This window comes from Quercus suber, unplaced genomic scaffold (genome assembly GCF_002906115.3).
Source record: "Quercus suber isolate HL8 unplaced genomic scaffold, Cork oak 2.0 scaffold_94, whole genome shotgun sequence".
NCBI lineage: Eukaryota > Viridiplantae > Streptophyta > Magnoliopsida > Fagales > Fagaceae > Quercus > Quercus suber.
Genome location: NW_027069559.1, coordinates 1,300,798 through 1,314,795, shown reverse-complemented (window position 1 = coordinate 1,314,795; position 13,998 = coordinate 1,300,798). Strand labels below are relative to the sequence as shown.

General features: G+C 33.9%; 1 protein-coding gene and 1 non-coding gene across 2 annotated transcripts; both read right to left on the bottom strand.

Annotated features, from left to right (window-relative positions):
* Positions 1-4,211: 4,211 nt before the first annotated feature.
* On the bottom strand, positions 4,212-9,585 carry LOC111997585 (cleavage and polyadenylation specificity factor subunit 3-I). The gene is made up of 6 exons (XM_024029694.2): positions 9,472-9,585; positions 8,620-8,812; positions 8,409-8,506; positions 7,793-7,838; positions 7,558-7,707; positions 4,212-6,121 (listed from the first exon to the last, which is right to left on the bottom strand). Exons 2-6 carry the CDS (start codon positions 8,767-8,769, stop codon positions 4,478-4,480), a joined length of 2,088 nt encoding a protein of 695 aa, XP_023885462.1. The 5' UTR covers positions 8,770-8,812; positions 9,472-9,585; the 3' UTR covers positions 4,212-4,477.
* A 15-nt stretch (positions 9,586-9,600) lies between these two features.
* TRNAR-UCG (transfer RNA arginine (anticodon UCG)) lies at positions 9,601-9,674 on the bottom strand. Its single transcript has one exon. It is a non-coding gene; the product is annotated as a tRNA-Arg (tRNA).
* Between the last annotated feature and the right edge of the window lie 4,324 nt (positions 9,675-13,998).

Below are 13,998 nucleotides of genomic sequence, written 5' to 3'. Positions count from 1 at the left end.
CCCATTCAAGATGTGGATTGTAATTAGCAATGCCTCATATTTGTAAGCACAAAATTAGTGCAGGGACCCATGCCAATGTTGTTTTTGCTGGAACAATCCATGCCAATTGTTAATTTCAAATTTTCTATCACCACAAACAGCAACAAGAATCAAACTATAGTCTCATAAATTTTGAGGTTGATTATAAAATACAAATCCTCAATAAATTAATCCATGTCAGCTATATATATATATATATATTATTTTCCATGTGACACCTAATTCATCCAAAACACTAAAATATAAGCAAAAGAGTGCCAAACTCTAAATTTGTTACAACTCTTAGATGACAGAAGCACCTCTGCACATTTATTTTAACGCCGATGTTATCATATTATTTGCTTAAGTAATAGACTAGTGCCAACTAAGGAAAAATGTTGCAGAAAACACACATCAACATAACTTATAAATTAAAAAAAAAAAAAAAAAAAAAAACTAGTGCCAACTAAGGAAAAATGTTGCAGAAAACACACATCTACATAACTTATAAATTAAAAAAAAAAAAAAAAAAATAGTCTGCGTCATTTCCCAATATTTCAAGAGAACCTTCATAATCAAGTAGAAACAAAAAAGTAATTTCCACTGGAACCTCAATGAAATATACAGCTAAAAGATTATAACTATAATGAGGAGCCTCTGCAACTCAGCAAAGGGACATTCTCTAGCGCCATAATCAGTCAGACAGTTCAAAAGTTCCTCAAACTGTAATTTTACCCCGAAAAAATGGCCTCATTGTCCTTTATGGACTGCAGAAATATATACTTTACATGTTAAAACCACCATCCCAGGAATCAACCTTTCCAAAAACAATTTATGGTAAGGCTACGTATCAATCATTGTAGATCAAAACCAACAGCATTGTAGATCAAAATTTGATCATCATCCCTCTCTATTCTTTGAGTGTCTGGGGGTATTTAGAATTATTCAAACTTACATATCATTGACTTCATTTCCAGGCTTAAATTACCACAAAAGTCAATTGTAATATTTTTAGTAATTTTAAAATAATGTAGTAGTCAATCCTTTAAACATATAACGACAAGAAAATAAAGGATAAGAATCTAGGAGTTAGCACTTATTAGGCCTCCTTAGAGTCTCAGCACCAAACAAAGAAAAATCACTAGGAAAGAGCACTTAGAGCTGGCTAGAGTTGGCACCAGGAAAAAAAAAAAAAAGAAGGAAAATTTCATTCGTCAAAATGATTTCTAATCATGTATCATTTGGACCATTTGGAAGAAAATGAACTATAGAGTGTTAGGGGATATTGAACGACCTACCATGGTGATGAAGTGAGCTTTCCTGAACTCATTATAGGAGTGGATGGTGGCTTTGAGCATCCATTCTTTTACTAGTGCTTTGGACTTTACTGATTGCTATAATTTTCTTTAATTTTTTGGCATTTCTAGTACACTTTTTGTGAACTAGGCGCTGCTGTTATTATTACTAGTAAGTTGCTCGTGTGATGCATGGGTAATGTTGCAATGTTTTATGTAAAATGGTTATGAAGAATTTTTTACATATATTATAGCATAATTGTTAAATAAGTTTGTTAGTATTGAGTTCATCATAAAAAACAATAATTATAAATTGCATACACATTAATCATAATTATTTAGTTTAAGTAATTAACAATAAAAACACAACTTTGGAGGAATATTATAAAATAAAAGTTAATATAGAATGTGTTTTTCTTTTTCTCCTTAATTCTAAAATAAAATACACTTATGGATATCCCACATCAATATCCCAAATATCCATAGTCAATCATGGCCTTTAAAAAACCCTCAAGTCCACAATGTTTGACCTTAAGTTCAAAATTGTAATTGCAGTTGTCACTCAATATAAAATGCAAACCCCTTCCTTGATTGTAGCCAACTCATACGGGTTAATATTAAATAGGACAACAAAGTTGAAGCTAGGTAGATGTCATTGAAAGATTAAGAGTAAATAACATCATTTTGGTCCGTGTGTATTTGACATGGGTTGACATGAAGGGCTATGTATGAATGTAGAAAGGAGTTTGGTAGGAATATTTTCAAGAAAAATTTCAAAGGTGTTACTTTCTATGTAAATATTTGGGTAAATAAATGCTTGAAATTCATATCTTATATAAATTTTACAGGTTTCTCGTTATTCTAAATGAAAAATATAGGGGAATGTGAAAGCAAATATAGATTTAAAACCTAATAATTTTCAATTGTTACAATTATATGTCCAATTTGATTGATCAATTCCCTAAAGAACAAACAATAGAAAAAGGTAAAAAGCTTCAATTTTTATACCTCAGACTTCCTCATCAGCCAAGCAAAGGAATTTTTTTTTTTTTTTTTTTTCTATAGTGAAATCATATTTTCCATCACAATTGAAGGTACAAAAAAACATACTTTAACCTTATGATCAAATGATAAAATTACAAACAAATATGCATCTAAAAAATCAAAGAATTTAAATATATGAATAACAAAACTTAGCTAGCAATGAAAAAACAAAACTTCAAACAAATATATGTGTGTGTGTCTAGAAAATCAAAGAATTTGAATTATATGAACAAAAAAAGATAACCTAGCGTGAATGATTTTGACGCTGGTTTTCATCTCCTATTCCACTAAGCCATAGACACCTTTTTTTTTTTTTTTCTCAAGTTACTAAGAAAGTAGTTGAAGGAAAAAATTGGGGCTTCTAATCTGTAAAAGAGTTTGTCCTCATGTCAAACATTTGAAATTAGTGATTTTTTTTTTTTTTTTTGGTTTTTTATTAGACATCCAAAAAAATATAAGAAGCAAAAATAAACCCTTTAGTATAGAGACAATAAGAATTGAGAGACAGGCACTATTGCACAAATGAGACCAAAGACATACACATCAACAACAATAATATAATATTTATGTAATTCTAGATTCCATCTATGCTTTTCACAATTTGGCTCACAATCAAATTAAATACATTAAAATTAAAGCGAAAATAGACATGATTGAAGCACTTACAGCATCCAAAGAAAGAAAAAATTATCGAAGCGAGACCAAAAGGGTTGACGCATATTTAGCATGGTAGGAATGATCCACAGCACTGTACTTGTACTTGTGAAGAGCCACTATTAAAGCTAAACATGAACAATGGATTTCGGATTAATTGATGTACTTAGTAGGAGCATTTGGATGAGGATGATACCAAATATGATAAAGCAAATCAAACATAAGAAACAAAGGTCCAAATCATGCATGGAATGTATATAAAGGAACATGAGGAGATAACAGTAGATTCGAGAACATTGGAAAAGGTGGCAAAAATAGAAAAAGAAAGAGTAACTTGACCTTTTGGAAATTGGAATCACAGACACACAAAGAGATCAAGCAAGGCTTAGCTTGAGTGTGAAAGATATATAAATATTTGTAAGTGTGGAGAGCAAGACTGTAGTGGATTTGAGGGCTATTTAGCTTTTGCACTCATTTCTTAAAGCTTGAAACAAAACCTCTTGCATGACCCAACCAAAGGAAAAGAGAAGAGACATAAGTACCAGAATAGCAAGAGGTGAGAATAGGAAGAGGTGAAAGCATAATGTTGGGATTAGTGATAAACTTTGGGAATACTATGATTTATTGAGTAATAGTAAAAAGAATTTACTATGAACTATTGGGTAGGAGTTAAAAAACTTTAATGAAAAGAGGGAAAAATGTTAAACGCAAAGTTCGAGTGTTACATGGCAAGAGCTCATGCACTTCCGCATAAAGTCTCTGTTTTTATATATATATTGATGATTGATTGATTAGTATTTTAATTTATATCAATAAAGCTTTCTTACTATATATATATATATAAAGAGATACCTCTAAATCATTTCTAGAAGGAGTAAAATAATTTGCTTATATAGAAAAACTAAACCCTAATTTTATGTAAGAAACCCTAATTGTCTTATTACAAAAATAACGTTGTTTCCAAATATTAAAAATACCAAAAACCTAAAAAACTATTGGGACCCTAATAAATAAAAATGCAACTGACCTACAAAAGGAAATATTACTAAATTCAAATAAAAATATGCTTGTCTCCTGCATTGTAGATGTTTTGTCACTACAGACATAGAGAGTCCAACATGTCATTAGTGCATCACAAATCACAGCACCTTGGCGTAATAACCAATAGAGAAGGATTCCAAAAGATAAGAAAGACAATGATAAATTACAAAATATTTCCTTTCCTTAGAAACACAAGTTCCAATGATAGTCAGTGTAAATAAGCGAAACAAATCTCAATAGGATTAGCGCCAAACATGTTATAAGGTAATCACTAGCGGTATTTATAACATGATATATATCATTGCCTGTTGCTAAAAACTACAGTTGGTGTTTACAGATCAGTATTACTCTGTAGCATACAAAGTTAAACCTCAAATTACAGGAAAACGAAGGAATGGAACTAGTGCAGGCCTGCAGGGAAGGAGCTAAGCTGCAGGGAGAGGGATTGGCTTCACGGTATTTTGAATTCGCTGGAAAGCTGTTCGTACTCTTTCTTTTAGACCTTCATTTTCACTCTCAACATCCCCAGTCTGTTTATCAAGCTCTGCAACATTCCCATCAACACTAATAACAAGCTTCCCATTTTCTCCGGACTTCACATCTCCAAAGAGTGAAACAAGGAGGGCATAAATAACCTTCTCTGCCTTCTTCCCATTCTCTTCCTCAACTTTTATTGCCTCTGATTCAGCAACTACCTTGGGGATCTCTCGGCTGATATTTAAAACCAAAGCCACAACAGAGTCTGAAACCATGTCACTTATAGGATCCGATGTCCAATGCAGTGAGATGTGTTTCTCGGAATCTTGCTTAACTGTTACCCGTTCATGAACTCTAAGTGTCGGGACCCCAGACTCCTCATCCATTGAAGACTCAACACTCTCATATATCTGCTTAAGCCGGTGATTCAATACACTGAATGCTCCGCCAAATGGAATAGTAATCCTCTGAGTAATGTTTGCAGTAGATAGCTGAGAGAAGATGTGGAGATCATCGGGACCCATTATCTGATATGTAAAGCCTTTCTTAACCAGTAAACCACTGACGGTTTCCCCCACTTCTGGTGTCTTTTCAGCAAGCCTTCCAATAGTCTTTGCCATTTTCTGAGAGTTGAAGTACATTTCAATAGACTGACAATTCTTTGGATTGAAGACTTTAATGTTACGATCAGCAAACTGGCTTATGAGTTTCTGTTTAAGCCTTCCCATCTCATTAGCTTCTCCATGAACAAGAATAATATTATTAGGCAAGAGCTCTTCCAAAAATGCACTCGTCTGAGCAGAGTCTGCATGGGCAGAGAATGATATGTAATGGACCTGCATGTTGAGAGGAGCAGTGAGTCCATTCATGAGAGTTACCTCCTTGGGTTCATTAATAATGGTCTTAGCTAGTGTCCCCTCAACCACATACCCAGGTAGAACACAAGCATTTTTCCTATCAGAGCACCACATATCGAATAGTTGTCGTGACAACCCACTTTGAAGCCCACCAGGACTTGCCATCACCACTGATGGGCCTACATCTTTGAAATTTTCAATGCTCTTTATTGGTGATATGAACTTGAACACAAAGGGGTTAGACTTTGCTGCATGTTGGGCGCGTATCCTGTCATTCATTGAATGTATGTATGTCTCATAAACAGACAAACACCTTTTCGCAAGGGGAGAAGCATAGTATATGGGAATGTTTTGGAGCTCAGGATGGTTTGACCAGTACTCATCAAGAATCAAAAGCAGTTCTTGAGCACGGCCAAGGGCAAAAACTGGAATAAGGACACGACCACCTTCAGATATGGTTGAATGAATAACATCAGTGAAGCGCTTCTCTCGGACATTCCGAGGTTGATGTTGCTGGACACCATAAGTGGATTCAATTATGCATATATCAGGGGAGAACTGTGGGGTCTCAGCAGCTCGGAGATGCCGGTCTTCCTCACGTGAATAGTCACCAGTGTAGAGAACTCGAACACCAGCAATATCAACCATAAACATAGCAGCACCAAGAACATGGCCAGCAGTATAGCACCAAAATCGAATGCCATTAACCTCTACTGTTTGATGGAAATCGATAACCTGTAGTTACAATGCTCTGTTAGGAGACAACTATGGAAGATTTCCAAATGCTTTTGGGGTTTATAGGGTCCAACCATAGGATTATAGGTTAAGATTACGCATAACAAAATGAATAACAATGCAAGGATGTAAACCTGGATATGGAAATTTATCAATAAACAAAGTAAAAATCAATTCAAAGAGCTAGGGAGTGAACTGACCCACAACTAAGTCAAATACCTTTTCTTAAATAAATATCTTACTCTTTGAGTACATTTTTGCAGTCCAGTTCCATAAATATATATATTTCATGACAAATTATGGCATTAGTTTATCATTTGGTCTAGGTGAATCCATGTTGGAAGGTCTATCTCCTGTCCAGGTAGACTGGACCTAAAGTTATATCATTGGGTCAAGAAGGTGAATCCATGTTGGAATTTTTATCTCCTGTCCAAATTAGACCTGACCTAGAACAGCCTCAATTTCTATGAAAAAGGGTAACTTCCATGTTAAACTAGGAAGCATGATTCATGAGGGCACTAACCATGTGCACTTAATTTCTCTGTACAAATTCAAGTTTTTAATGATGTTGCAGATCCAGAGCCAATACCAACTCTCTACAAGAACTCTCATACAGAGAGGAGGGGGAAGGTGGGGCAGAGAGAGAAAGAATACATACGTATAAAGTAGACAAAATGTATATGATGCCATATTAAGATAACTGAAATATAATCATATAGCCTTGTCCTCTTTTACAAACAATCATAAAAGTAAGACACCTAATGTCGAACTAATTCCAAGAAGACCCTTGCAATTCAAAGGTTGATCCATTGAAGAGAGATTTAAAATACCACTTATATAGTCCATAGTCCAACATAAATGCTATTAATCTAAAGAGGTCCCAATCCTTTATTGCCTAAAGCAAGTGTGTGAGAAACCAGAATAGCATACTCATGTTCTCTAATGTGTGTTATTTATGAACAAGAATAATGACCATTTCCCATAGAAAATAAGTATCAATTATATGGGAAAAAAAGGTGCTACAAAAACATCTTTCTACGAAGAAAAAAACTCAATATTATTTGAGGGTATCACCAAGCTCAAGTTTGGAGCTGATTCTGAATGAAGATCAAAGCCCCTTGGTGCAATGCCCATTGGGAAGAATAAGGAACAGGTTCTCCACATTAAAAAATATGTCTTATTCAGGGGAATTAGCACAACGTGGATAGAACTTACCAAAAAAAACTATATGGAATGACCAGAAACAAAAAATAAAAACATGAAGAAACCTGACCAAATGACCATAAAAACGTAAACATCAAAGAGTTAATACAGTTTAGGATAAAGTGTGCATTGAAATAACTTCAGTCAATCTAAAATATAGAGCCAATTTGGGCAACAATAAAAACCTAGAGACCAATGGGAATTGAAAATTGCATAAACGATAAAACACAGACCTCAATTTTATCCATGGAGCGATTGATGTCCTGTTCATTATACAACATATCTTCAACTGAAACTTTGCTGACTTTTACATAATCGGTCAACAGCAACTTGTAGATCGCCTTTGTTGGATAAGTCATGAACACCCGACCTTTGAAGGTGGTCTATACAAAATTTCAATATATTAGTTTCCCATTGAAAAAGATCCATACATAACACCTATGTTAATTCACAAAGAAAGCAGGAAACCTTCTCCAGAAAATAAGGTAGGGATGCAGCATGATCCAAGTGAAAGCTGCAAGCAGAAAGCATCACTTTGTATTAGATTTGAGGATCAACAACATTGTCATCAACATTGTTGAAAAACACAAATACAACTGTAGAACGAGAACCAATTGAAATATAGAGAGGGAACTCTATGGACCCCATGATTCCTCAACTCCATAACAGGGAAAAGAAAGAAAGATGGTGTTAAAGTACCATGATTTCACTCAACCAAAAAGATTTATGGTAAAGTAGATCCTCTCTGCAATAAATAATTAAAACAGGAGATTTGACAATACAAAGCATCTAGTCTAATAAGCAACTACTTCCAAAAAACTCAAAACTCAAAACTTTGTTTATAAAGTTAGAATCTCGAATATAATATAAAAGAGTTGGTGGATAACCTAATATAAATTTACTAAGAAGGGGAACCCTAATGTACACGGGATGCACAAGCAAGCCTATCCTAAAATTTACAATAGTAACGAGTTACATTCTAAAAAGACAGAAATTGCATTATTGGTGCCAAATTTGTGAGATCACTCGAGCAACAACCTCATTTAATAAGGCATTAAGCGAGAAGGAAAAAAAAAATACATACTGAGTGATGAGAAGGACGTCAATTGTTGAAGGATCTATCTCATCAAAGTATGGCAAAGCAGCCATGCCCGAGTAAGCCGGATGAATTCCACAATCAAACTACCATTCAAGAAAAAGAGACAAATGAAAATGGAAAATTAAATCACCATACGAAGAAAAACAACCCTAAACACTACTCTAAAAACCAAGAGTACACTATGTTAATGGCATACCAGGACAGTTTTCCCTTTGTAAGACATGTACATGCAAGACCGACCTACTTCATTACCCGCCCCTAAAGGGGTTAGAATAAGTTGATCGTCTTCTCTAGTCACCAATGAATCCCGTCTCTTGAGAGACGGTTGTGGCCCGGTTGAAGCCATTCTCTATTCTTTACCAAGAATGCACACAAGCCCTTCAATCAAACTGCAAATTAATCATATAAAAAAAAGAGTTTACATTCCAACCAAAGTAATTACTTTTTTTGATACATTGTAAGCCTAGAAATGCCATTTGACCCAAAGGTCATTGGCAATTCCAACTAAAAAAATACTAATTATCAAACCTATCCAAACCAAAACACTAAAGACTCGCTGATTGAAAAGGCAAAAATTGTGGGTTTCAGATGGCTCAACCAATAAAATCACTTTTTTTGTCGAATAAAAGATCTGGGTTTCGCATATAATAAATAAATAAATAAACCGTAAGGCAACAGTTTCTCCCTTTGGCTGCTAAAAGTTCAACTAATTCATCAAAATAGTTTTTTTTCCCCCCTAAAAAACCACTATGGCGACTGACAGAGGGTGCGAAGCATTTGAAGAAAATGAGATATCCGTAACCTAAAAGCTGTTTTCTCGGAAACCAAACAGAGTTTAAAGTAGTTCAAGTGGTAAGAAAAGTTCCGAATAGGATATCAGTAACCTAAAAACACTAAAATTAGAGCTGAATCTTAGCTCTGAAAAACCAAAAAAAAGAAGAGATTTCAGTGAAAGAGTTAATGCAAATCAAGCAGATAAAATGAATTACAGTGACCTAGAATTTCTAATAATGAAGAAAAAGTTGAGAGAGAGAGAGAGAGAGCTTACATTTTTCGAAGATTTAGGGGAGAGAGAGAGAGCGCTAAACCCTACTTTGAACAAAAGGCCTCTGAAACTGTACCGGGTTTGGGTTTGGGTTCGGGTTTGAGGGTAAAAAGAGAAAAGAAAAAGAAAAGTCGACCACAGTGGGAGTCGAACCCACGACCTTCTGATCCGAAGTCAGACGCGCTAATCCACTGCGCTATGCGGTCTTTGTGTGAACAAGCCTGAGTATTATTGTATAGAGTACAACCACATCAGTGGTGGTAAAATCTTGCCAAGTGCAAAAAGTAGCTCAATTTATACCTTTTGATTGTAAAATTATGCATAAATTTATGCACAAGTGCTATAGTATTTGTATATATATACATAATTACTGTAGTTCTTCTATACATTATTTTATAATTAAAAAAAGATAGGCTGATGTAGATGTTTTGGAAAAAAAAATATAAAAATATTATTTATATAAAATATAGTGTATAATAGATGGATTGATGTGGGTGTTTTGTAAAAGTGACGATGTAAAATAGAAAAAGTAGATTTTTTTTTTTGTGTGTGTGTAAAATAGACGGAATCTTTTAGAAGAGCTGATGCAGTTGCTCTTAGTTTTTAGTCCTCCCACTTTAAGAAGAGCTAATATTTGATACTCCTAAGTCCAACTCCCCTTTTTTTAGCATGATTTTATTAACAATTTCATTATGTGACAAGTTTTGCAAATATATTAATTAAGTAGCATTTCGAGTTTTAGAGATTCAAGTTCATTGAAGGAGCTCGAGTCCCAAGTAGTGGCAATCTAATATTGATTAAAAAATCCATGTGGAACTTGAGTTTGATGGTGAATGCCTTTTTTTTTGTTGGTGTCAAGGCAAACTTCTAGCTATTGATTTAATGTTCCTTATGCCTGGTGATGATGCTACTTGGTGAATTCGTTTTGGTGGGACATTATATTTAATTGTGGGACACGTATTGGGAAATCAGATTTATTAGTCTACACATTAGATTTAATGGTGGGACATGTACTGGGAGACATTGCCTCTCTTCTTTTCATAGCCTTTGTGAAAAAAAAAAAAAATCACTTTGACTCAAGTTTCATGTGGATTTGTTATTTATGTTAGATTTGTCATATCTTGAAACTTGAGTTTTTAAGACTTGAGAGGCTACTTAACTAATATATTTGCAAAACTTGTTACATAACAAAATGATGCTAAAAGCAAGAAAAACCTTTTTTTTTTTTTTTGGTTGTACATTGAAAGATTTAGATATAGAATTAAAGCCCTTCTTCTTCCTCTCATTATTATTATTATTTATTTTTTCTTTAATTTATGAAGCGAACCTCTCCTTTTGGTGGAATCCAAACAAGCCTAACGTCAAGCATTTGGCTTGGAAATCATGGGACTATCTCTGCCAATCGATGAGCGATGGCGGTCTGGGATTCGGAGAAGCGAAGGACTTTTATTAATAAAGCATTACTAGCTAAACTAGCTTCGATGGTAGCTTCCAAGAGAGAAAGCAAGCATGTGTATGACTGTATGACTGTATTGAGGAGCAAATACAAGGTAAAAGAAAAAGACTAGATAAGGAAGGACCCTATAAAAAAAATGCCAAGAAGATAATTGTAAAAGGACATGCTACATGCAGTGGCGGAGCCAAGATTTTAGTTCAGGGGGGGCAAAATTGAAAGACTAGATTGAAAGTAAAATTAATCTAAATATTACTAATCAATATAAATAACAAAATAGATAAACAATTATATACTAATGTAATTGTCATACAAGATCAAATATAATATAAACTTTAATTTATATTTGCATTCCTAGTTTAATTTACTCAATTGGAAGATTTGCAAAATATACCTTGATACAAGTTTGTTTAGAATTTGATTTGAAAATCATTATTTTGATTAGGCTTCGTCATAATCTCAATTGCTTACAAGTACACATTTTATATAACTAAAATAAATAAAATCACTTCATAGTTAATAACAATCGAATCAAGAGATTAATTTAAAGACAGAAGTTAAACAGGTGATTTGATTCCTTAAAATAAATCAATGTAAGTGTTAAGGATATAGAAATATACCTGCAAAGTTGTACTTTCTTGGCCTTGAATACTCTTAAAAAGTTATGTAAAATTCAACATTTTTTTCTCTATTCTTTTAAGTGGTAAGAACTAAGAAGTTAAAATTTTGGTCTATGGCAAAAATAAAGTGTTTGAAACTGTGAAAAAGTTAAGATAGAAGAGAAAACAATTAGGAGGCTAGGGTTTTAGTTTGATATAAAAGGTCTTAAATATTATTTTTTATTATTATGATGATGTGGATACCCAAATTCAAAGAAAATAATTGTGTGACAAAGGAAACAGGGGAAAAAAAAATTGCAGTTGCTTAAGAACATGTGGCAAGAAAAAAAAAAAAAGGAATATGGTTTTTAAGTGAGACCCAAAAAACATTGTTTTGTTTAAAAAGACAAATAAACCTATGGAACGTTTGTGTTATTTCTTATGGAACCTATATATGGAAAAAGACAAAATAGTGTTTTTGTTCTCTGAGTATGGAACGCTTGAGGTCAAAATGGCAGGTATTGTAAATTGCAATACTATATAGGATTTTTTTTTGGGAGGTCAGGGGGGGCAACTGCCCCCCCTCGACCCCCCCTGCCTCCGCCCCGGGCTACATGGTTGGAGACAATGTGGTCATTGGGGAACAAAGTAGTGCACAATGATGGGCAGATGAGCCTACTTGTTGAGGTCCACAGCTTAGAAAAAATGTGTAAGGAGCACATTCTTGCAGCTCAGTCCAAGACAAGCTGTGACTTGCTGGAAGGCTCCACCAAATGGAGTGATAAAATTAAATGTTGATGCAATGTGTTCAAATGAGGAGTCGTCTGTAGCTGTGGTAGCTAGCTCGGGATGGAAATGGAGATATTTTAAAGGTGTGGGCTAAAAGTATAATGGTTAGTAGTCCTAGTTTTGCTTTAGAGATGAAAAGTTCCAAATTATAATTGTCAAGGTGATTTTAAGGTCTGTGTTAATGCCATAAATAAGAATTTGAAGGAGGCATGTTAGAAGATTCAGCCGCTGATGAATGATGGATTAGTCTTGGCTAATTCTTTTGTGGGTTGTTTTTTTTGTTGGATTGAAAGAGTTGCTAACTCTGTAACTCACGAACTAAGCATGTTATGTCTTATATTCAAATATCTCATGTTTTTGTAACAGTGTATCACTTCCTCCTGCTATCATGGAGGCTTAAGAAAGAGATGTATGTATTTTGCTCCTTTAATAAAATATTCACATTTGTAAAAAATGAAAAAATGAAGTGAGCCTCTCCAAGGCTTGGCCCTTTAATATATTATTTTTCATTTTATATTTATTTTAGGTCACACTGCCTTCGAAAGAATTCATCATAATTTTTATACAAGCATTATCCGCTAAATTAATTTCTAGTATGAATGGAGCTCTATCATCATCATTGGCTTTTGTAATTGTCGGTATTTGGTACAATTTTGGCTTGGTATCTTGGAAGGTACACTAATTCCACATATGTTAGAGAGGAATGTAGATTACGATCTCTAGTGTACCATGTTTGTAGTTCAAACCTCACCTCCCTCTCTCTTGCTGTCTATCTATCTTAAAAAAAATGTTTGGATGTGTTTTAGACTCTTAGCCCGGTGATGAAGCATAGGCAACTTGGACTAGTTGCCAAAGCCCCATTCAAGATGTGGATTGTAATTTGCAATTAGCAATACCTCAAATTTGAGCCCATGCCAATGTTCTTTTTGCCGGAACAATCCATGCCAACTGTTAATTTCAAATTTTCTATCACCACCAACAGCAACAACAATCAAACTATAGTCTCATAAATTTTGAGGTTGATTATAAAATATAAATCCTCAATGAATTAATCCGTGTCAGCTATAAATATATATATATATATATATATTATTTTCCATGTGACACCTAATTCATCCAAAAACACTAAAATATAAGCAAAAGAGTGCCAAACTCTAAATTTGTTACAACTCTTACATGACAGAGGCACCTCTGCACATTTATTTTAACGCTAATGATATCATATTATTTGCTTAAGTAATAGACTAGTGCCAACTAAGGAAAAATGTTGTAGAAAACACACATATACATAACTAATAAATTAAAAAAATAAAAATAAATAGCCTGCGTCATTTCCCAATATTTCAAGAGAACCTTCATTATCAAGTAGAAACAAAAAAATAATTTCCACTGGAACCTCAATGAAATGTACAGCTAAAAGATTATAACTATAATGAGGAGCCTCTGTGGTACAAACACAAGGTACAAGCCTCCAATTATACGCATGTATGGGAAGAAGAACAAAATGAAAACGGCCCAACCTATGGTCCTGTTAGTAATTAAGCTTGAGATTAAGTAAGCCAGAGCATTTAATTATTAGGGTTTCTTTATGCATTTTATTGTTAGCATTTAAGCACTTTTTTCTGATTATTGTAAGATAGTTTTTTGAGAATTATAAAAATATTGTGTTTCTTTTATACTGGTGCCCAC

Coding starts and splice junctions, on each gene's coding strand:
- LOC111997585 (XM_024029694.2), bottom strand. CDS start 8,769: ATGGCTTCAACCGGGCCACAACCGTCTCTCAAGAGACGGGATTCATTG. Junction 8,507..8,619: donor ACAAAGGGAAAACTGTCCTG/GTATGCCATTAA, acceptor CTTGAATGGTAG/TTTGATTGTGGAATTCATCC. Junction 6,122..7,557: donor GCTCCATGGATAAAATTGAG/GTCTGTGTTTTA, acceptor TTGTAACTACAG/GTTATCGATTTCCATCAAAC.